At 45.0% G+C, this 24873-nt stretch overlaps 1 protein-coding gene across 3 annotated transcripts in view; it reads right to left on the bottom strand.

Annotated features, from left to right (window-relative positions):
• The window catches only part of UBE4B (ubiquitination factor E4B), a 167722-nt gene that overhangs the window by 88485 nt on the left and 54364 nt on the right, over positions 1-24873 (bottom strand). Inside the window, exons 6-14 of one of the 3 annotated variants that reach the window (XM_068112396.2) lie at positions 23935-24121; positions 23115-23276; positions 22755-22874; positions 10452-10587; positions 9421-9521; positions 8640-8754; positions 5633-5716; positions 5065-5121; positions 1136-1252 (exon numbers count right to left, since the gene is read on the bottom strand). In XM_068112396.2, coding sequence (XP_067968497.2) covers positions 1136-1252; positions 5065-5121; positions 5633-5716; positions 8640-8754; positions 9421-9521; positions 10452-10587; positions 22755-22874; positions 23115-23276; positions 23935-24121 — 1079 coding nt within the window. The remainder of the gene's footprint in view (positions 1-1135; positions 1253-5064; positions 5122-5632; positions 5717-8639; positions 8755-9420; positions 9522-10451; positions 10588-22754; positions 22875-23114; positions 23277-23934; positions 24122-24873) is intronic. The other 2 variants (XM_068112397.2, XM_068112398.2) reach the window with 2 other exon arrangements.

Here is a 24873-nt window from a genome sequence, read left to right as displayed (position 1 = left end):
GCAATGCCTGGAGATGGCATAGGAAAGGTGTGGTGTCCAAAAAAAAAAAAAAAAAAGGAGTTGGACAGATTGGTTGTACACAAAGAAGGCTCTTTGGAATGGCTAAGAAGAGGGATCGAGAGTGAATAATTTAAAATGCCCATGACCATGGACACGACACCATTGGATATAGGAAAATGGCGAGACCGAGTCAGACATGGGTCGGTTCTGCAAAGTAGAAACAAAGTACAAACCACCTCCTATCAGGATGTAAAAAAACAAAAACTCATACTTTGTTGTGCCTTTGGGTGTTCAGCTGCTCTGACATGTCGAGTAATCCACTGGCACATTTGCAAAAGTTTCAATATCCCAGTTCCAGAACCTCGTGGAAACATGAACCATAAGCTATCATTGAAATCGAGGAAGTAATGCTCATGTATGACCCATTAAGCGTGAACATAGAAAACATTGTGGCCGGATATAGAAGAAGTACAAAAAAAGAAAAAAAAAGCATTGCTAATTGAGGCGTCAGTCCCCAGCACTTTTGGCCGAAACAACACAGAAATCAAGAAAATGACCAAATACCAAGACCTCAAAAATGAAGTAAAGATCCTGGAAACTGAAAGCGCCAAAATTGTACCAGTGATTAAATTATTGGAGCAACGGGAATGATAAACAAAAAAAAAACCTTTGAGATCTTAAAAACCATCCCAGGGAATATTAAGACAAACAAATTGCAGTTGGAGGCTGTCAAAGTTTGGTGATGATCTTCAAAAGAGCCCTCGGAACAAAAGTTTGAGAATAAGAAAACTTCACAAACTGGTCCATGAATCATGATCCCTTAGTGAAACTGAGGTGGATATACTTTGAGACCCGGGAGGACTTATTTCCACCTTCTGAAACCTGCATATGGAGGTAACAACCAACAACACGTACATACCTATGTATGTGTGTTACACACGCGCGCGCGCACACACACGCACGCACGCACGCACGCACGCACGCACGCACACACACACACACACACACACACACACACACACACACACACACACACACACACACACACACACACACACACACACACACACACACACACACACACACACACACACACACGTTGAGGCATTCAGGCTGAACTTGGTACAATTCTTACATCATCTTCAGCAAAGGGAGATAAAGAGAAGACAGGTCCAAGGCAGGATAGGAGCTGCAATTCCCGGCCAACACCTTGAGTTTCTGCTTCCGGAAGCCAAGACGGCAAGGAAGACATCTGAAAGAAAATGTTGAGGGACAGCATTAAGATTTTGTCTGATTATGCGAGCTAAAACCTGATCCTACAAAACTTCAGCAGTGTCTTGATAAAAGCCAACAAGAGAGAAAATTGGTTTGCAATACAAGTCCCCTACCAGTCCCAATTGATGTTCTTCTTCAAAGCAAAAATAGCATAACACTGAAAAATTGGCAAAACGCTCCGAAATTAAAATGTGTTCTGTAACTTATCATAATAAAGCCATGTGCCAAGTTTCAGTTGAACATGTTGAAGGGTTATGGAAAAGAGTGCAGAAATGGGACGGAGAGACGGAGAGCAAACATATGGTTCCCTCTGTGTAGGGGACCAATGAGCAAGCTAAAAAAGAAGCATGCAAATATAAGTGGTCCCGTTGGGTGTTTTCAGTGGTCCCGTTGGGTGTTTTCAGTGGTCCCATTGGGTGTTTTCAGTGGTCCCATTGGGTGTTTTCAGTGGTCCCATTGGGTGTTTTCAGTGATCCCATTGGGTGTTTTCAGTGATCCCATTGGGTGTTTTCAGTGGTCCCATTGGGTGTTTTCAGTGGTCCCATTGGGTGTTTTCAGTGGTCCCATTGGGTGTTTTCAGTGGTCCCATTGGGTGTTTTCAGTGGTCCCATTGGGTGTTTTCAGTGGTCCCATTGGGTGTTTTCAGTGGTCCCATTGGGTGTTTTCAGTGGTCCCATTGGGTGTTTTCAGTGGTCCCATTGGGTGTTTTCAGTGGTCCCATTGGGTGTTTTCAGTGGTCCCATTGGGTGTTTTCAGTGGTCCCATTGGGTGTTTTCAGTGGTCCCATTGGGTGTTTTCAGTGGTCCCATTGGGTGTTTTCAGTGGTCCCATTGGGTGTTTTCAGTGGTCCCATTGGGTGTTTTCAGTGGTCCCATTGGGCGTTTTCAGTGGTCCCATTGGGCGTTTTCAGTGGTCCCATTGGGCGTTTTCAGTGGTCCCATTGGGCGTTTTCAGTGGTCCCATTGGGCGTTTTCAGTGGTCCCATTGGGCGTTTTCAGTGGTCCCATTGGGCGTTTTCAGTGGTCCCATTGGGCGGTTTCAGTGGTCCCATTGGGCGGTTTCAGTGGTCCCATTGGGCGTTTTCAGTGGTCCCATTGGGCGTTTTCAGTGGTCCCATTGGGCGTTTTCAGTGGTCCCATTGGGCGTTTTCAGTGGTCCCATTGGGCGTTTTCAGTGGTCCCATTGGGCGTTTTCAGTGGTCCCATTGGGCGTTTTCAGTGGTCCCATTGGGTGTTTTCAGTGGTCCCATTGGGCGTTTTCAGTGGTCCCATTGGGCGTTTTCAGTGGTCCCATTGGGCATTTTCAGTGGTATCATTGGGCGGTTTCAGTGGTCCCTTTGGGCGTTTTCAGTGGTCTCATTGGGCGGTTTCAGTGGTCCCATTGGGTGTTTTCTCAGTGATCCCATTGGGTGTTTTCTCAGTGATCCCATTGGGTGTTTTCTCAGTGATCCCATTGGGTGTTTTCTCAGTGATCCCATTGGGTGTTTTCTCAGTGATCCCATTGGGTGTTTTCTCAGTGATCCCATTGGGTGTTTTCTCAGTGATCCCATTGGGTGTTTTCTCAGTGATCCCATTGGGTGTTTTCTCAGTGATCCCATTGGGTGTTTTCTCAGTGATCCCATTGGGTGTTTTCTCAGTGATCCCATTGGGTGTTTTCTCAGTGATCCCATTGGGTGTTTTCTCAGTGATCCCATTGGGTGTTTTCTCAGTGATCCCATTGGGTGTTTTCTCAGTGATCCCATTGGGTGTTTTCTCAGTGATCCCATTGGGTGTTTTCTCAGTGATCCCATTGGGTGTTTTCTCAGTGATCCCATTGGGTGTTTTCTCAGTGATCCCATTGGGTGTTTTCTCAGTGATCCCATTGGGTGTTTTCTCAGTGATCCCATTGGGTGTTTTCTCAGTGATCCCATTTGGTGTTTTCTCAGTGATCCCATTGGGTGTTTTCTCAGTGATCCCATTGGGTGTTTTCTCAGTGATCCCATTGGGTGTTTTCAGTGGTCCCATTGGGTGTTTTCTCGGTGATCCCATTGGGTGTTTTCTCAGTGATACCATTGGGTGTTTTCTCAGTGATACCATTGGGTGTTTTCTCAGTGATACCATTGGGTGTTTTCTCAGTGATACCATTGGGTGTTTTCTCAGTGATACCATTGGGTGTTTTCTCAGTGATACCATTGGGTGTTTTCTCAGTGATACCATTGGGTGTTTTCTCAGTGATACCATTGGGTGTTTTCTCAGTGATCCCATTGGGTGTTTTCTCAGTGGTCCCATTGGGTGTTTTCTCAGTGGTCCCATTGGGTGTTTTCTCAGTGGTCCCATTGGGTGTTTTCAGTGGTCTCATTGGACGTTTTCAGTGGTCCCATTGGGCGTTTTCAGTGGTCCCATTGGGCGTTTTCAGTGGTCCCATTGGGCGTTTTCAGTGGTCCCATTGGGTGTTTTCAGTGGTCCCATTGGGTGTTTTCAGTGGTCCCATTGGGCGTTTTCAGTGGTCCCATTGGGCGTTTTCAGTGGTCCCATTGGGCGTTTTCAGTGGTCCCATTGGGCGTTTTCAGTGGTCCCATTGGGCGTTTTCAGTGGTCCCATTGGGCGTTTTCAGTGGTCCCATTGGGCGTTTTCAGTGGTCCCATTGGGCGTTTTCAGTGGTCCCATTGGGCGTTTTCAGTGGTCCCATTGGGCGTTTTCAGTGGTTCCATTGGGCGTTTTCAGTGGTCCCATTGGGCGTTTTCAGTGGTCCCATTGGGTGTTTTCAGTGGTCCCATTGGGTGTTTTCAGTGGTCCCATTGCATTGGGTGTTTTCAGTGGTCCCATTGCATTGGGTGTTTTCAGTGGTCCCATTGGGTGTTTTCAGTGGTCCCATTGGGTGTTTTCAGTGGTCCCATTGGGTGTTTTCAGTGGTCCCATTGGGTGTTTTCAGTGGTCCCATTGGGTGTTTTCAGTGGTCCCATTGGGTGTTTTCAGTGGTCCCATTGGGTGTTTTCAGTGGTCCCATTGGGTGTTTTCAGTGGTCCCATTGGGTGTTTTCAGTGGTCCCATTGGGTGTTTTCAGTGGTCCCATTGGGTGTTTTCAGTGGTCCCATTGGGTGTTTTCAGTGGTCCCATTGGGTGTTTTCAGTGGTCCCATTGGGTGTTTTCAGTGGTCCCATTGGGCGTTTTCAGTGGTCCCATTGGGCGTTTTCAGTGGTCCCATTGGGCGTTTTCAGTGGTCCCATTGGGCGTTTTCAGTGGTCCCATTGGGCGTTTTCAGTGGTCCCATTGGGCGTTTTCAGTGGTCCCATTGGGCGTTTTCAGTGGTCCCATTGGGCGTTTTCAGTGGTCCCATTAGGCGTTTTCAGTGGTCCCATTGGGCGTTTTCAGTGGTCCCATTAGGCGTTTTCAGTGGTCCCATTGGGTGTTTTCAGTGGTCCCATTGGGTGTTTTCAGTGGTCCCATTGGGTGTTTTCAGTGGTCCCATTGGGTGTTTTCAGTGGTCCCATTGGGCGTTTTCAGTGGTCCCATTGGGTGTTTTCAGTGATCCCATTGTTTGTTTTCAGTAGTCCCATTGTGCGTTTTCAGTGATCCCATTGGGTGTTTTCAGTGGTAGCATTGATAAATCGGTTATGGAAGTTAATTTTTGCACTGTACTACACCAAAATAATATGCCTTTATGCCATTATTAAGGAGTAATACAGCAAAGGTCAAATTCCCCTTTTGAATGTAGTCATCGTTCTGAGCCCCATAACTGAGGGAAATCTTTGTTGGCACAGTGCATTACTAGCACAAGAATAGTTTTCAAAAATAAATAATTTGGACTTACCAAGTTGCACACAGGCCGAGAATTCCCAACCTTGACATCAAAAAGCTCAGCCAGAGCCTGCAAGTGTAAAATATAAAGATGGATTAAAAATGCATCAACATCCAGACAAAATCAGCTGAAAAAGAAAACAAATGGAAAACTCAACACATGCAACAAATTATATATCTTCTGGTTCCTTGTCAAGTTTTTACCAATTACAAGGTTGGCATTTAATTTGGGGAGAAATAATCATTTCCAGATTTATTTTAAAGGGTAGTTTTAATATTAAATCAAATTATCATAATCTTGTAACTTGATCATTGCATGTTTGAATTTTGAAAATATTTTTTTCCCTTTTTCGTTACAACTATATTCACTTAATATTGAAAAATGTTCATTCGATGCTTCACAAAGAAAATAAAAAATGTCAACCTTTTCAGTGAGGTCGACTCAAGGGAAGAACTGGGGTTAAATCTACCTGAAACTTTCTGTATGAATAGAGCAATGCAGCTTGAACAATCCATATTTAGCAAGCATCAGTACCATATGTGCATGACCAAAGCCCAGTTCCTGAAATGAAAACACTAACCATCAGGGGGTACTTGAAGCCATCATTGCTCAGTGAACTTTCTTGGCATGCTTGGGAAAGACCTTGCAATATAGGAGTGAACACCTGTTGAAATGTTCCAACAACAAGAGGTATATGATGAGTCTATAACCACACAAGTCCCTCAAAACATCACAATAACACAACAAATTAAAATGCAATATCAGTATATAATGCACCTTCGCAGTTTCTATTGCACCACCCACATTTCATGAAATATATATATATATATATATATATATATATATATATATATATATATATATATATATATATACACACATATATATATATACACATATATACACATATATATACACATATATATACACATATATATACACATATATATACACATATATATACACATATATATACACATATATATACATATATATATATATATATATATATATATATATATATATATATATATATATATATATATATATATATATATTATATATATATATCTCCGAATATAGATATACCCATTAAAAAAGAAACTGTGCACGTCTATTTTTAGATTATGTGACGAGAAGAAACTAGCGGTAGAGCACATACCTCTGCCATGCTGGACAGTTTGCATTTTGTATCCCACCGATAAGCCGCATGTGTATCTGGACCTTCACCAAAATCGAATCGGCTTTTTCTTGTCACCTACCCAACTCATCCACCATGTTTTGTAATAATCCGTCAACAATGTTTTGAAATATCATCATCATATACAGACTTGGCATTTAATATGGAATATTTTTTTTGTGGGGGTGAAATTACTTTTCAAGATGTCTTAGAACCAAAAGTTCATTGGAATTATGTTGAAATTATTCTAGATTTTGTTCCTGTGACCTTTAAAAGAAACAAAAACCACATTTGACATTTCGAAACAAATAAATTGATCCTTGAAAGTGATGTAAACTGATATCGAACTCAATTCATGGACAGTACTGTGTTAAACTTCTGTACGTTTTCCAGAAGTATCTCTTTATTTTGCACATCAGCCAAAATTTTTTTTAACAAAAACAAAAGCTAAATTATGACTGGGATTACGGACAGTAAAATTACAGTTCAGTACTTCTTGTAACCCCCAAGAGCATTCAGGAGAGCATGTACAAGTTCAGGCATGCTGTTCACGAGATTTGCCAAGGTTTGGACAGGAATCGCTTGCCATGCAGTGACAATAGCCTGCTGCAATTCACGCACAGAGGTCGGCTGCTGGTCCAAGTGGTCGATTTGACGCGTTAATTCTGCCCACAAGTCCTCCATCGGATTCATATCCAGGGATATGGCAGGCCACTCCATATGCTCTACACCACGTTCAGCAAGAAAGTGTGGATCATGCGAGCACGATGAGGCCGTGCATTGTCATCTTGGAAGACAAAATTTCCTCGAAAGGCTGCACGAGCAAATGGAAGCAATGTTTCTTCCAGAATGGCCCTGTACTTGAACTGGTTCAGGTTTCCATTCAGAACAACCAGGTCAGTTTTGCCCCCTGCATGAAAAGCAGCCCAAACGGTCACCCCGCCACCTCCAGCTTGGACTCTTGGCACTATACAATCTTTGTTGTAGGCTTCATGCACTTGTCTGCGCACTCGGACGTGGCCATCTTGACGACAGACCAGAAATCTAGACTCGTCACTGAAGATCACGTGATTCTAGTGTCCTGGCTGCCATTGACGGTGCTCTCTGGCCCACTGCAATCGGCGCTGGCGGTGTTGTCTGGTCAGGCGTGGCTTTCTCAGGGGACGCCTGGCACGATAGCCTGCTTGAACCAGTCGTTGGTTGACTAGCCTTCTGGATACAGGCACATTTGTCAGTTGCTGCCACTCAGCCCTAAGCCGATTAGCTGACTTGGTACGGCCATTGCGGACTAACCGGTGCAGCTGGCGATCATCCCTCCTTGTGGTTCTGCGGGGACGTCCTGGCCTCGGTATTGGAGTAGGGACACCCCTCTGAGCATTTCGTTTCAGGATCTTTGACACCTGACCTTGAGTGATGCCATACTGCCGAGCAATAGCACGCTGTTTCATGCCGTAATTTCGTAAAGCCACCACTCCATGACAAACAGCATTGTCGAGTTGACGGACCATCTCCAGAGGAAGCGGCAATAACTTTTGGAGACGTGCAGCAGTTGTTTTCCACGAATACAGAACGCGACAACCCTTGTATACCCGACTGTGAAGCCAATCATCAAATGCACCTGTCCGTACATTTTGCCACGCCACCTGTGATATAATCCTGTTGTTGACTTCTTGCTGCGACAGACAATCAGTGACATGGTTCTTTTAACAAATAAATCACCAAAGTGTAAAAGAAACTCACCAGATTGATAGACTGAGTTAAGAAAGTAAACCCAAGTCAAGGAAAAAAAAATATTCCATATTAAATGCCAAGTCTGTATATATATATATATATATATATAGCTTAGTTCCTGTCTGTCACGTGCCGCCCATTCTACAGGCCACACCTTCTCCCCTCCCTCCAGCCTCAAGCACCGCCCATTAGCCAGGCCAGACCTTTCCCTGTGTGGCCGCATAGCTTTGTTTACTCTTTTAAGGAGGGGGGTGGGGGGGTGGGAATGGCAGAGTGAGTATACTTGTATAACATGCACTGGGAAGGCAGTGGATGTTAACTTTCAGATGGCATAGAGTAAATTTGGGCTGACAGGATGGCCTAGAGGTATGCACACTCACCTCTAAGCTGTCTTGCCTCGGTTTAACGTCAATATCACATTTTCCACCATTGGGTTTTGTATCACAAAAAAATGATGTGGTGGGAAAATGATGAGGGATGGTCAACCTGCTATAAAGAGTAGGGAGAGTTAAGGGAGGCATTGTTTCTAAAATATATAAAAAACAATTCTCTATTGGTTTTTCTAATTTCATCATGTCACAGCCAGGAAATCCTAAATATATGCATCCAAAGCATAGATCCATGAACTATTATGAATGAATGTTCACAAAACGAAAAAAAGATGTTTGGGTCACACCTTGGTAAACGTGTCTTGATCTTGAGAGGCAGTATGCACAAGTTCGGATGCAAAGGCTTGTGGGAGGTTTCGGCACAGAAGATACGGAACAAGAAGAGACGGTTGCTGAGCTGACCTGGAAACAAAGCGAGTGGAGGCAAAATGCGCAAAAGCAGAATGTAACAAAGAGCACATCATTGCAGATGGAAATGAAAACATTTCCTGGCTTCCTTTTTCTAGAATAACTGCCCAGGATCAAGGAATTGGTATTCGTCTGTCTTTGGTGCTCTGCACAAAGACAGGTTCAGTGGTGCCACATTGGGTGGTTTCCCTTTACCTTCGCAGTAGTCCGGGCAGGAATTTATAATGTGCTCAGCGTGCCAGTGATAATTCGCCGACTCTTCACGAAAGACACCATGGGATATTTAACGTCCACCTATGAATGCTAGCGGATAGGACACCCAGCCTAACATCAATTTAGAGCATGGCACCTTGTGACTATGATTCACTCATCTAACAGTTTTGAATCAGGTCAGGAAACAAATCCACACCAAACGGCAAGAGAGGTAAGCGCACAACCTCTGCACCACCCTGTCGGACTATGAAACATATTCTAGCTGAAGAGATATGAAGCATTATAATGCACTTGCTCTACCTAAAGTAAAATTACATAATCCTAAATCAAGAAATACAAAATGCTCTTTAAAAGTATAAAAATGATTAGTTGTATTGCTTAAGCTAAACATGCCAAAAAGCCAAAATTTAATAGGTGACCCTCAAATCCTGCAGGGTAGACCTTCACCTGGGATGTGTAAACAGTCCTTGCAGCACAAGCACAGAGTGGGCCACACATTGTGTCCTTATCTGCTGCAAAAGCCGCTCCACTTCGGACAGGAGACATGCCTGCAAAGGACAGCAAGGCCGACGTTAGTGCTGGTGCAAAAAATTCCATTTCCTCACAAGCTCCCTACCGGTAATCATAACTAATTTGATCAACTCTTGATTAAGACAAGGGCAGGGTATCACAGTATCCATGGCGTGTAGTGAATTCCTTTTCAGATGAAATTACCCCAAACATGAATGCAGAAACTTTTGTGAGGTGTTTCTGAAACTACCCTCAATTCAAGATGGAATTTGAAATTTTGATCAAAGTAGGCACACAACGGCCTGTTCTTTTCAAAATACTGTATACTAGCGTGAAGTCAATGGCACGCCATTGCAAATCCCCACGCTTCCCAGCTAAATCAGGGTTGAAAGTCGATGAAAGGTTCTACCAGGAATGACCCAATGTCATATTTTGAGTTAAAAAAAATTCCCCATTCTGACTTGCGTGACCAAGTCCAAGTCCCCACCCCCTGGGGCATGAACCAGGAGTCAAATAATAATAATAAATGGTTACAATTCATGCATCCCCCAATGTTGATTCCACATAAAAAGTTTCATTAAAAAAAATGTTTCAGAATGTGCCCATAATCACTTTTTTGGTATTTGGACTTTTGACCCCACCCCAGGGGGAAAGGCCAAATACGATACTGCTCTTACACCTTTGTGCTATGCAGTGATCATAACTACCAAAATTGATGAATTTCTGCCCAACCGTTTAGGAGGAGATAGTGTGGTGGACGAACAGACAGACAGATTATAATAAATAACTCCCTCCGCTTTTCCCCCTCCCCCTCCATTTTTTTCAAAAAATGTGGGGATAATAAAGTATGGCTGAACTGTGTACCCCATACATGTTGTGTACATCATATATATAGGTGGCTCTTTATTGCAGGTATGTGAAAATGTAAAATGCAAATGAGAGAAAGGAGGTGAGGGAAAGAGCAACACCTTTGGGCAATCCCTCTCCTCCATGGACGCTCTATCAAAGCACTCGATGAGGTAGTTCAGCATTTCAGTTTCTCTGCACACCTCGATGCTGAATCGGTCACTCCGTGCCTCAAGCGTCATGCAAGATCCCCCAGCACTGCGAGGAGTCAGGAGGGTCAGAACATCAGAGTACCCCTCCCCTCCCCATCAGACAACCCCGACTCCCCCCTTCCCATGCCTCCTCCCCCCAAGCCCTCTCCCTCCCACAGATCTCCCGATGTCCCTGTTCTCTGCTGTTGTACTTGTGTGCTTCCCTCTCTCTCTCTCTCTCCATCTTGTCTCCCGCTCCCTTTATTGTACATTTTGTGTGTCGGTTTTTTTTGTGATTAATGTTAGCTCTTACACGAGCCTCGATCTTGTATACAAAAACAAGCGTTTCGCCGAGGTCCCCAATTCGGTGAAGTGATGCGAGTTGACAAAGTGGAACACGCAAGGCGGCCATCTTGGATTTTGACGTGGCGACCCAATTTTCATTAGCGTTCTCCCTTATGCGTAGATACACCCACACACCAGATTAGAAGTTAGTAGTTCGTTTATTTTTTCAAGATATTTCGCTCACAGGGTTCAGACATATATATGGTGGCGGCCATCTTGGATTTTGACTTGGCGACCCAATTTTCAATAGCGTTCTTCCTTATGCCGAGATACACCCACACACCAGATTAGAAGTTAGTAGTTCATTTATTTTTCAAGATATTCCGCTCACAAGGTTCAGACTGCCTCGCTCTTCCCCCTCCTCAAATAACACCTCACTGTGCCTCACCCAATCTCCATCAAACCTTTTGTCCACCCCATTCTTCCCTTCCTCCAAGCTATTCTGAAATCTCTGAAATCTCTGACACACCTTCAACAGCTCTCCCTACCTCTTCCTCCTCTTCCACATCTTACCCTACCCCTCCCCCCCCCCCCCCCTGTTCTGGACCCGATGCTCCCCCTTCCTCTTCATTAACGGTATGGACCTCAAACATCCGGGGCCTTCGCTCAAACTTGACTGACCTCTCCATACAGGTTGCTTCTGACAAACCAGATGTGATCTGCTTAACAGAAACTTTCCTCCTTCATGATGTCTCTGATGCCTTGGTATCTCTCCCAGGTTACTCCCTCCTCCGGTATGATAGACCTGAGCCTCGTCCTGGAGGTGGGGTTGCTATCTTTATAAAAAACTCTTCCTCACTCGCCCTCCACTGCCCTCTCTCCACCTCACCCCCAGGAATACCTTTGGCTACGGCTTCCCCTTCGCTCCCACCTTTTGTTCATATGTGTGTTGTACCGTCCACCAAACAGCGATGACTCCATCTACATCTCACTGTCTGATAATATGGACCAACTTCTATCTACCCATCCCAACTCTCTCTTCCTCATATGTGGTGATTTCAATTGTCACCATGCCAGTTGGCTGGGTGTGGGTACCTCTCTCACCAGCCATGGCTCTTCAGCAAAGGATTTCTGCGACTCACTGGGACTAACACAATCTGTCAATTTCCCGACCCGGATCTCAGTCAACGGAGCATCTTCTCTTCTGGATTTGGTTATGACAAACTTCCCTGAAAATGTCTGCTGCTCTTCTTCTGCTCCAATCGGCTCATTTGATCATGTGCTTGTCAAAGTGGACATCTCTCTGACCATTCTCAGAGAGCCTCCTCAGCGTCGACGAGTCTGGCATTTCACTCAGGCCAACTGGCACGGTCTTCAAGCAGCCATCAATCATCTGGACTGGTCTCCCATCTCAACCGCCTCTGACATCAACTCATCCTGGGAATTCTTTCAAAGTAAATTGCTCTCTCTCATGCACAGATTTATACCATCTCGTCTTCAGTTGTCATACCCTTCCTCCCGTCCATGGTACACGGAATCTTGTGGTGAGGCTGTTGCCCTGAAACAACTTGCTTTCGTCTCCTGGAAAGCAAATCCAACGGAAGGAAATCTCATTTCCTTTCACAAAGCCCGAAACAAGTGTGTGTCCACCCTCAGGAGAGCCAGGAAACAATATCTCACCATTCTCAAGACCGAACTCTTATCTGTCTCCCTCTTCCAAATCCTGGTGGCGTCTGGTCAAATCTGTTTCTGGTGTTTGTTCCCCCTGCATCCCCTCCCTCACCTCAAACGGCTTAACGGCTGACTCCGCACGTGAAAAAGCTGAATGCCTCAACTCTGTGCTTGCCTCTAAATCTTGTGTCCCAAACCCATCCCTCTCTGTACCCACCGTAACCAGTCGTACCCAGCTGCTCCTGGACTCTGTGTCCTTTCCTCCTGATAAGGTGGAAAAGTTTCTGTCAACCCTCGACTCTGATTCTGCAACTGGTCCTGACGGCATCAGCCCACGGGTCCTAAAATCATGTTCTTCTGCTCTTTCACTCCATCTTTCTGTTCTCTTCACCCTCTCTTTTGCTCAAGGTCATCTGCCGTCTGCTTGGAAATCAGCCAACATCACCGGTTTGCACAAAAAAGGTGCAAAAACAGATCCCAGCAACTACAGACCAATCAGCCTTCTCCCAATTATCAGCCAAGTCATGGAATCCATCATTGCTTCAGATATTAAATATTTCCTCTTCTCCAATGGCTTGATCTCTGATCATCAATTTGGTTTCAGACCTGGTCACTATACTCTGGACATGCTGCTTCTGCTTTCTCAACAATGGATGGAGGTCCTCAACACCAAACAGGAAATTAGAGCTGTCTCCCTTGACATTTCACGTGCCTTCGATACGGTCTGGCACCCTGCTCTGCTCACCAAACTCTCCTCCTTTGGTATCCATGGAAATCTCCACGCATGGCTGGCGGACTTCCTCTCTGGTCGTAGTCAACGTGTGGCCCTGAATGGATTTCTCTCATCTCCTCTTCCTGTTCAGGCTGGAGTTCCCCAAGGTAGTGTTCTGGGCCCTGTGCTTTTTCTGGTCTTCATCAATGATCTCTCTGACTCTCTTGAAAATCCTCTCTATCTCTTTGCTGACGACTCTACTCTCTGTCGCTCCATTCCTCATCCCTCAGATCGGCAGTCTGCAGCCTCCTCACTCTCTGCAGACCTGGACAAAATCACAGACTAGGCAAACAAGTGGAACATGTCTTTCAATCCTGACAAATCTCACACTCTTACAATGTCTCTCCGAAAGGACCGACTGGACAACCCTCCCATCTACTTTCTCAACAATCCTCTCCAAGAAGTTCTGTCGCTCAAGCTTTTGGGTCTCACTATCTGCCATGATCTTTCTTGGGAAAACCACATTTCCAAGCTGGCCTCCAAAGCCAGTCACCGACTGGGCATCCTCCGTCGTGCGAAGTCCTTCCTTGGCACACCTGAGCTCCTCACCACATACAAGGCTTTCATCCGCAGCTCAATGGAATACTGTTCCCCCCTCTGGGCTGGTGCTCCTGCCTCAAACCTTGCTCGGCTTCACGCTGTTGAGGCCAAAGCTTTCAGAATCATTGGAATCTCCTGCGATGTAGTCAACACCGAGGGCCTTTCACTCACTCACCGCAGGCAGGTTGGTGGTCTTTCTGTCTTCTACCGACTCCTCTCCGGCCTTGCTCCCCCAGCTCTCTCTGTGCTCTGTCCCCCCAATATTCCTTCAGGTCGCACAAGATCTGCCTGCAACCCTCTTATGGTTAAACTGCCAAAGTCTAGGCTCTCTGCTCACCTTCACTCTTTCATTCCCCTTTTCTCCCGCCTCTGGAACAAACTCCCCCACTCCCTTCAATCCCACTCCTCCCTCCAGGCCTTTAAAACAGCTGTTCACCACCATCTCTTATCTTCCCCCATCGAAAACCTTGATCTTTTCTACCCCCGGTAATTCACCCCAGAGTCCTTGCAGTGTTCATATGTTTTATTCCTCTCCCACCTCCCCCCAAGTCCTCCCGATGTCCCTGCTCTCAAATGTTGTGTTTGTGTCCTTCCCCCTCTCTTTTGTGTCCTTCCCCCTCTCTCCCCATCTTGTCTGCCGCTCCCCTTGGTTTTTGTGTTTTGTGTGTCGGTTTGTCTTTTTGTGTGATTAATGTTAGCTCTTTCACGAGCCTCGATCTTGTATACAAAAAAAAAAAGAAAAAAAAAAAAAGAAAGACATACATGGCGGCGGCCATCTTGGATTTTGACTTGGCGACCCAATTTTCAAGAGCGTTCTTCCTTTCGCCTAGATACACCCAAACACCAGATTAGAAGTTGGTACTTCGCTTATTTTTCAAGATATTCCGCTCACAAGGATCAGACATATATATGGTGGCGGCCATCTTGGATTTTGACCTGGCGACCCAATTTTCAATAGCGTTCTCCCTTATGCGTAGATACACCCACACACCAGATTAGAAGTTAGTAGTTGGTTTATTTTTCAAGATATTTCGCTCACAAGGTTCAGATATATATATGGTGGCGGCCATCTTGGATTTTGACGTAGCGACCCAATTTTCAATAGCGTTCTTCCTTAGGCCTAGATACACCCACACACCAGATTAGAAGTTGGTACTTCCCTTATTTTTCAAGATATTCTGCTCAAGGTTCAGACATACATGGCGACCCAATATTCAAGAGCGTTCTTCCTTTCGCCTAGATACACCCAAACACCAGATTAGAAGTTGGTACTTCGCTTATCTTTCAAGATATTCCGCTCACAAGGATCAGACATATATATGGTGGCGGCCATCTTGGATTTTGACCTGGCGACCCAATTTTCAATAGCGTTCTCCCTTATGCGTAGATACACCCACACACCAGATTAGAAGTTAGTAGTTGGTTTATTTTTCAAGATATTTCGCTCACAAGGTTCAGATATATATATGGTGGCGGCCATCTTGGATTTTGACGTAGCGACCCAATTTTCAATAGCTTTCTTCCTTATGCCGAGATACACCCACACACCAGATGAGAAGTTGGTACTTCCCTTATTTTTCAAGATATTCCGCTCACAAGGATCAGACATATATATGGTGGCGGCCATCTTGGATTTTGACCTGGCGACCCAATTTTCAATAGCGTTCTCCCTTATGCGTAGATACACCCACACACCAGATTAGAAGTTAGTAGTTGGTTTATTTTTCAAGATATTTGGCTCACAAGGTTCAGATATATATATGGTGGCAGCCATCTTGGATTTTGACGTAGTGACCCAATTTTCAATAGCGTTCTTCCTTATGCCGAGATACACCCACACACCAGATGAGAAGTTGGTACTTCCCTTATTTTTCAAGATATTCCGCTCACAAGGTTCAGACATACATGGCGGTGGCCATCTTGGATTTTGACGTGGCGACCCAATTTTCAATAGCGTTCTTCCTTATGTGTCGGTACACCCACACTCCAGATTAGAAGTTAGTAGTTCGTTTATTTTTCAAGATATTTCGCTCACAAGGTTCAGACATACATGGTGTCAGACATACATGGCGGTGGCCATCTTGGATTTTGACGTGGGTTGCACCCACACCAAATTAGAATTCGGTCCTTCGCTTATGCACGCATGCATGCATGGACGCACGGACGCAGGGGAAAGCCATAGACCCCCTTTCGCTCCGCGGTGCGATGGGGGACAAAAAATAAATAAATAGAGCATGTTATAAATCAAGCCACACATCTCCACATATGTTCCACACATCTCCAATTCCACACATCTCCCTGCTCTCAAATGTTGTGTGCTCTCAAGTGTCTGTGTGCTTCCCCTTCTCTCCCCATCTTGTCTTCCGCTCCCTCTTTTTATATATTTTGTTTGTCTGGTTGATTTGTTTGTGAAGTAAATGTCAGCTCTTTCACGAGCCTCGATTCAGTAAACAACAACAACAACAACAAAAACAAAAACAACAAAAACAAAAACAAAAAAAAAGCAACAATCCTCTCCTGTTGAAGCATCATTTAGTCCTCAGGTACATATGTGGAACATTTTGGTCTGAAAACGAATATCAAAAATCCATTCGCACATGAAACTGTATAGTTTAATACTACGACTATGTTAAAAAGAGTATATAGCAAATTTGAGAGTAAATAGAATCAAAATGCTACAATGGATCAAAATGTCCACTGCCATCAAAATGGATTAATCAATTAACTGCAGAGAAAACAAATTGACAATGCAGAGCTGGAAGGACGCCGAACAAACTTTAAAAGCTAAAATGGCACAACATGACTACAGCTGAATGACATTCTTCCTTTTCGTTCTGTGTTCCGATTAATCACAAGCAACAGACAAAGGCTTTTGGCCAACCTGAAAAAAAAGACAAACTCGTTTTTCACCCAATCGTGAGCAACATCTACAGTACTCTGCAGAATAACATGAACTCTGATTGTAAACAAACTATAATTAATTTAACAATATGTGGAAAAAGGACAACCACATGGACCACATATTGTTACGTGGCTAGAAAATGGGGGTAGGGAGGGATGCAGAGACAATGTGTTTAAAAGACTTTAGCTTTGTCTGTGTGTTCGAGAAAAGTTGAATTACTCCTGTATTAAGGATCTTTCACATATAATTTGTTCATAACATATGCAGAGGGGCAGTGACTATCCTTTATAGAGTAGAATAGGGTAAGGTTGTATCGCATAAAACTCCAGTACAGGAGAGGCAAGGTGGATGACTTGTGGTACCTTGCACTTAAATGTGTGACAACACAAGCCAAAGCCAAATAGTAAGCTGCAGGAGTGCCCTGGTTGAGGGCGGGGGCAATTTGGTGAGGATCTGCCCCACAGGGCGGGCCAACCGACCACCCAGCAGACGTGCGCACCAACCACCCAACCGGCAGACGCGTGCACCAACCGCCCAACCAGCAGACGCGCGCACCAACCGCCCAACCAGCAGACGCGCGCACCAACGGCCCAACCGGCAGACGCGCGCACCAACGGCCCAACCGGCAGAGGAGCGCACCAACCGCCCAACCGGCAGATGCGCGCAACCGCCCAACCGCCCAACCGGCAGACGCGCGCAACCGCCCAACCGGCAGACGCACGCAACAACCGCCCAACCGGCAGACGCGCGCACCAACCGCCCAACCGGCAGACGCGCGCACCAACGGCCCAACCGGCAGACGCGCGCACCAACCGCCCAACCGGCAGAGGAGCGCACCAACCGCCCAACCGGCAGATGCGCGCAACCGCCCAACCGCCCAACCGGCAGACGCGCGCAACCGCCCAACCGGCAGACGCACGCAACAACCGCCCAACCGGCAGACGCGCGCACCAACCGCCCAACCGGCAGACGCGCGCACCAACCGCCCAACCGGCAGACGCGCGCACCAACCGCCCAACCGGCAGACGCGCGCACCAACCGCCCAACCGGCAGACGCGCGCACCAACCGCCCAACCGGCAGACGCGCGCACCAACCGGCAGGGGAGCGCACCAACCGCCCAACCGGCAGAGGAGCGCACCAACCGCCCAACCGGCAGGGGAGCGCACCAACCGCCCAACCGGCAGAGGAGCGCACCAACCACCCAACTGGCAGAGGAGCACACCAACCGCCCAACCGGCAGACGCGCGCACCAACCGCCCAACCGGCAGACGCGCGCACCAACCGCCCAACCGGCAGACGCGCGCACCAACCGCCCAACCGGCAGACGCGCGCACCAACCGCCCAACCGGCAGACGCGCGCACCAACCGCCCAACCGGCAGACGCGCGCACCAACCGCCCAACCGGCAGACGCGCGCACCAACCGCCCAACCGGCAGGGGAGCACACCAACCGCCCAACTGGCAGAGGAGCGCACCAACCACCCAACTGGCAGAGGAGCGCACCAACCGCCAGACGCGCGCACCAACCGCCCAACCGGCAGGGGAGCACACCAACCGCCCAACCGGCAGAGGAGCGCACCAACCGCCCAACTGGCAGAGGAGCACACCAACCACCCAACTGGCAGAGGAGCGCACCAACCGCCAGACGCGCGCACCAACCGCCCAACCGGCAGGGGAGCACACCAACCGCCCAACCGGCAGAGGAGCGCACCAACCGCCCAACTGGCAGAGGAGCGCACCAACCACCCAACTGGCAGAGGAGCGCACCAACCGCCCAACCGGCAGGGGAGCACACCAACTGCCCAACTGGCAGAGGAGCGCACCAACCACCCAACTGGCAGAGGAGCGCACCAACCACCCAACTGGCAGAGGAGCGCACCAACCACCCAACTGGCAGAGGAGCGCACCAACCACCCAACTGGCAGAGGAGCGCACCAACCACCCACCTGGCAGAGGAGCGCACCAACCGCCCAACTGGCAGAGGAGCGCACCAACCGCCCCAACTGGCAGACGTGCGCACCAACCGACCAACAGACATCCACATCAATATTTAAAAGCTTTCAACATAGGAACTGCAAAAAAAAATTCTGAGGATAATAATTGCAGGATAAAAACAAAATTTCAGAAAGTAATGGGTGTGGGGGGGAAATGACTATTACAGATACAGTAGTTACAAACCAAGAACAGTGACAAAGTAGTGGGTTTTTTGGCGTGGATAATTTTCTTATGTCACAACTGTAGTGGTTGTAACAAAATAGGTTCACCTTCTGAACAATTCTCTAATTCTCAAGAAATTAGAGACATTTTCCATTTGGACCACTTCAACATCACATACGTTATATTTAATCCAACACCATTTGTTAAATGTGTTGGAGTTTCTGTATTAATAGGTAAATACACATCAATATGAAGCAACTTTAGGATTTTTGCATATTTATCCCAAAATGCAGAAATAGATCGTAAAGACCTAAATTACATACATATTGTTATTGTTTGCAAGGGGTGAACTTTTGAAAACGCACACATTTGTGGAATAAGGAAAGAAGGAAAAGGGGGCAGGCCGGATTACGCAACACCACTGAGTGACAAGCAATTATACACAACTCTCTCGATGTTCTAAACCAGTTGACGTTATTTATGCAGAGCACGGTACTAGCAAAATCCACCCCTCACCAAAATAAAAAGTTGCCATGGATATATCAAATCGTCCATTTCATCAAGATGAAAATTGACGATCTTGATCAAAGCTCGGGTCAATCGGATAAAAAATTGATGATTTTTCAGATGAAAGTTGATTTTAGAAGTTTGACCTTGAATTGAACTTTGACCTTTTGACTTCAAAAATAGTTTGTTTCCCAATTCAGTGATGCACTGTGCAATTGCCGTTTAATTGTCAGGTTAACAAGATGAAAATTGATGATTGTTCAGACAAAAATTGATGATTTTAGAAGTTTAACCTTGAGTTGACCTTTGACCTTTTGATGTTAAAATAGCTGGCTTCCCAATTCAATGTGGCACTATGCAATTGCTGTTTACTTTTCAAGTCAATCGGATGAAAATTTATGATTTTGGAAATTTGACCTTCAGTTCAACTATTTTTGAGGTCAAAAGGTCGTTTCCCAATATAGTGATTCAATATGCAAATGCTGTTCAAATTTCAAGTCAAATTCAAATTTCAAGATGAAAAATGACAATTTTAGAAATTTGACCTCAAGATGACCTTTGACCTTCAAATCAATAGGCTTCTTCCTTATGACCAACACTACCATCTGGTGAAGTTTCGTGAAGATCTGTTTTGAATTGTGACCTGTAGGCGATTGACAGACAGACAAACAGACAGAATAATGCACAAGACCGTTCAATATACCTGAAAAATCTTCGATTTTGCAAGTAATAAAGCCAAGACCTCCAGATTATGCAGGGCTTGCCTTCAGTCTTACTTTATTGTTTTCAGTTATAACATAACTCAAGCGTGCAAAGTTAATTTCCCAGCTGACATGAAATGACTACTGTGCATGCATACATCATGGACAAAAATTGCGCCATCTAAAAATAAGACAATCTTGTCATCGTGAATGAGGAGGCAGTAACATTTGCAGAGCAGTACGTTTAAGTCACGGTAAGTAAGCACCTCCCATCACCACCACAACATGCATGTCAAGACAGCACAATACGGGCCTATGACTTCTGTAAAGTACAATGACTATAATTTCAAAATGGAATTTTCTCATGCCAAGAGTAGAGTAACTCCATTTACTTGATGGTTCCGCCTTAAAGTTCAAGTGGATTTGTAAGGAATGGAAGTGTAAACGTGAACATTTCAATTCACTCCACATCCATCAACGTGTTACCGGTAAAGTGGCTGCCGACCCCATCGCCAATTTACGTCCACACAGATGCTACGTCACCCATGACATTTTACGGGTCAGAGCAGCGAGGTCAGCATTCATCTGCAAGGGATTTTTCAGCCCATAAGAAATGCTAAATGGTATTTTTCAGACTTCTTTGTGCCCTGAGCATAAGGTCCCTCCCAGAGTCCGATTCATGTTGCCCTCCTCAATTACTCTTCTGGCAAGCGAGGTCAGCATTCATCTGCAAGGGATTTTTCAGCCCATAAGAAATGCTAAATGGTATTTTTCAGACTTCTTTGTGCCCTGAGCATAAGGTCCCTCCCAGAGTCCGATTCATGTTGCCCTCCTCAATTGCTCTTCTGGCAAATCCACATTATTGGACTTTGATCCGTATTAGTGGGGCGGCTTAGCCCAAATATTCAAAAGAATTGTGCATTTTGTGATACAAGCACCAAATTTGGCACAAATGTACATTAATATGTTGCGAACATTTTCAGATATTGGCCCACTTGAAATTCCGTAATTTTTTTTTTCAAATTTTTTCAAATTTCGTAATTTCAAATTTTTCGGATGACACCGTCACAATTTCGGTCTTCGAGGCCGGCCGATAGGCAAAGTGTGACCGGAAGGGACGAGGTTCTCCTGACCACGTGGCCCTCGATCTGGGAAGTGAGAGGCGTTCCATTAGTGGACGCGTTCCTCACGCCCGACTTTTGGGCGGCCCCGGCAGGCCGTTTGTTTTGACGTTCCGTGACAGGCCCCGCACCCCCACCTCCGGGCCGACCGGAAGCTTGTGCTGAGTACATCATACCTGAACAACTCAGTGAGGCAGAACACAGCAGTGCACACCAGGGTGACCCCTTCAGTGCATAAACCAATTAACCTGTCCACTGCAGGGCATATAGAAATGAAGTTATTTTCTGCATATGATAATAATATAAGTTCAGTTCTATATAACAATTTCTGTTATCACCACTACCACTACAACTACCACTACTACAAGCTTTGTCTGGAATTTTGTGGACTAACAGACAAACAGACAAGCTGGGATCAAAACATTACCTCCTTCCACCATTGAGTGTAGAGGTAAACATCATGGAAATATCATGCCCTAGATTTAATTCATGCTTACCCGTGTATTTGCTTCACTGGTTCACAAGGTCTTTTGCATACATGTAATTCAGACTCTCGTCTTCATTGCTGACCACACAATGTTCGCAACATATTAATGTACATGTGCCAAATTTGGTGCTTGTATCACAAAATGCACAATTCTTTTGAATATTTGGGCTAAGCCGCCCCACTATATCGGCCGGCCTCGAAGACCGAAATTGTGACGGTGTCACCCGAAAAATTTGAAATTACGAAATTTGAAAAAATTTGAAAAAAAAAATTACGGAATTTCAAGTGGCCCAATATCTGAAAATGTTCGCAACATATTAATGTACATTTGTGCCAAATTTGGTGCTTGTATCACAAAATGCACAACAGGTTTGCTATGCTGCTACACTAATCTGCTATTTGTGCCTTTGAAATATTTCTTCATATTTGTACTGTCCTATTTAAATTTTTACCCTCGTCAGAGATGTTATTGCATTTGGGCTCGTTTGTTTTTTGTCCACAAAGAACGTGCTAACATAAGCCACAAACACCACCTAGGTGGTAGCCAGTAGTAACCGCTATCTTTTTCTTTTCAACCAACTACGTCTATAAAGTATGTACAATTAGAATGCGACTTAGTCTCCAAAATATGTACTATAAAACCACAGAAAAGTTCTGGTGAGGGTCTGCAATCATTAATTGCTCTTCCTGGTTCCACATTTTTTGACAATTTCGCTTTTTGAATAAATCACAGAAGCCTCAGTGAAGAGTATGTGCCACTCAGCACTGGCGGAGTTTGCATATACATACTGTATTTGCTTGTCCGCTTCATTTCATCCTTTTTGTTGCACTACTATGCACCCCACCTGTTTTTGGACTGCTAACACTTTTTGGTTTTTGAATTGTTAAAAAATAAATACATTAAAAACCAAGCAAGCAAACAAAGAAACAAATACAAAAATATATTTGGATCTTCTTCCTACCCTTATCTACAAAATAAATATGCAAATATTTTTAGAAGTGGATCAACGCATGCATGAAAGGTGAGGCGGAAAGAAAACCAAACCTGCATGCATCACTACAAAAAGCACATGCAATTAAAACCTCTCTACCTTGATCCAAAAGGAATGCTTTCTCCACTGTCATCATCGCTGCTACTGTCATTCTGGCCAGATTCCTCAGGTGGCTCCGATATGAGCGACAGTAGCATAGACAGCGGGTCACCAAGATAACTGTCACGATGATCACAAACCGGTGGCCGAAAGACAAGGAAGTACAAGGAGCGAAAGAAAGAATGATATGGGTCAGGAAAAACAAATGAAAAAAAAACAAAAACGAAAGCAAGCAAGTAAAATCGAATGAGTATGAAAATGTTTTTGTTTTTTTTTAAACAGCAATTAAGTAATGTTGAGCTGTGGTGGAGGAAGTCCACCAATTTACTGATTCTCGCAAATTTATTCACAAGAATGTACCTAGTGGTACTTGGCCGTGAAGGTGAGGCAGAATGCACTGGGGGATGCATCAGAAAGGTAGGGGAGGTAAAAGAAGGGGAGAGGGCAGTTGCGGTCGGAGAACGTCCAAAACTGGCTGGACTAAGTCCCAGTAGCCTAGGCCGAGGGCTGCAATTGAAGAGGCTGTTCGCAGGAATCAATGGTGGTCGGGTCGAGTTGTTGCAACAGATTTGTTTAATGTTTATGGGAATGAATGCAGCAAGACAGGAGCAGACAAAAATAACAAAGGAAGGAAAGAAAGGAGGAAAGAAGCAACAGATATGGTTTAGCAGAACATGTAACGCAAAAGGTTGTGAAAAGTAATTTTTAGAGCAATGAAATGAAAACCATAATGAGAAACATAAAGATGTCAATAATGGAAGCTCTTCAGAGGCACAAGATATTCCTGCCTCCAACAAAGTTGGTTGATGTTATCTTGTCAATATTTATAGCCTTGAGCAGGATGGGAGAGATACACAATTAATTTTTTGGTACAGAAGACGAAGTTGTGTACATGGTACATATTTAGTAGTCTATATGAATACTACAATTGTAGCAGTGAGATAAAGCATCAAACCATTTCCACCCCATCATCGAGATACGAGTATATACAACCGAACACAATGCCCAAGAGCTTGCTTTGAGCATCATGGTAAGTATATAACATCTTAAGTTGAAAAACCAGGTAGTTTCAGCAGTTTAGTAAAACAAATGACCTTCCCCAATCCCAATCTGGATAATACATGAAGATGTTCCAGGTGCAAGACTTACAGTCTACATCTTTCAGAAGCACATTGAATACCTTGAGCTGGTACTGGCTGCCAATTCAGCTCTGCCAGATGCCGAGGAGCCGGGAATGTTGCAGGGGCTCGTAGCAGTGATGGGGAGGGAAGAGCCGGCCATGATGCTAGCAAAAGGGTTCTCCACAGGGGGACGTGATCGCATGATCAGCACCTCCATCAGAATCTGCCCAATCACGTCTTTACAATCTGCATGCAATGTTGAGAAACTAAGGATTAAAAAATAAAAACAGAGCACTAAACACGACTTCATAAATAGTTGGCTCGAAAAAACAGGACTTTTTGGAATTCAAAGTCTTGGAAATTGTAGGGACAATGATTTTTCACTTAAAAAACATAGTTTGCATCATACTAAAATACACAATTTGGTGTCTGTCTGACCACGATACATTCGGTCGTTGCTTATCCAATCTCAACCAAACTTGAAGAGGACTAAGGGTCACACGATGGAGGTTGTAGCGACTTCCTTTGCCCCTCTCCCCAAGGGGGTTTTCCACCTTAGGGGAAATCCATGTTAAGGTGTATATCCGTGTTAAGATAGCTAATCATGGCACTTTTGAAAAATAAAAGTAATAACACTGATGATAATAACATAATATTGTTATCACAAAATAATATTAATACTAATAATATCCCCTTTCCTTAAGGGGGTTTTACTCCTTTGACAAATTTCGTGTCAACATGGGGCAAGCCTACTAGAAGTAAAATAATAATAATAATAATAATAATAAACCACAAAGATGCACGATTACCTTTTTAAACAGTCGCTACTGACATTTAAAACAAAACTGAAAGAGTTCTGGAGGAATCCTGACATCCTTGAGGCAATACATGTTTATCGCATCCACCACAGACAAACGGACCAGAGCCTATATCTACTATAATCTATATACCCCAGAAAGAATAATATACCATGACCCTTCCTGCCGCTACCGTAGGGA

This window comes from Myxine glutinosa, chromosome 4 (assembly GCF_964187855.1).
Source record: "Myxine glutinosa chromosome 4, kmMyxGlut1.1, whole genome shotgun sequence".
Taxonomy (NCBI): domain Eukaryota; kingdom Metazoa; phylum Chordata; class Myxini; order Myxiniformes; family Myxinidae; genus Myxine; species Myxine glutinosa.
This window is presented reverse-complemented; position numbering and strand designations above follow the sequence as displayed.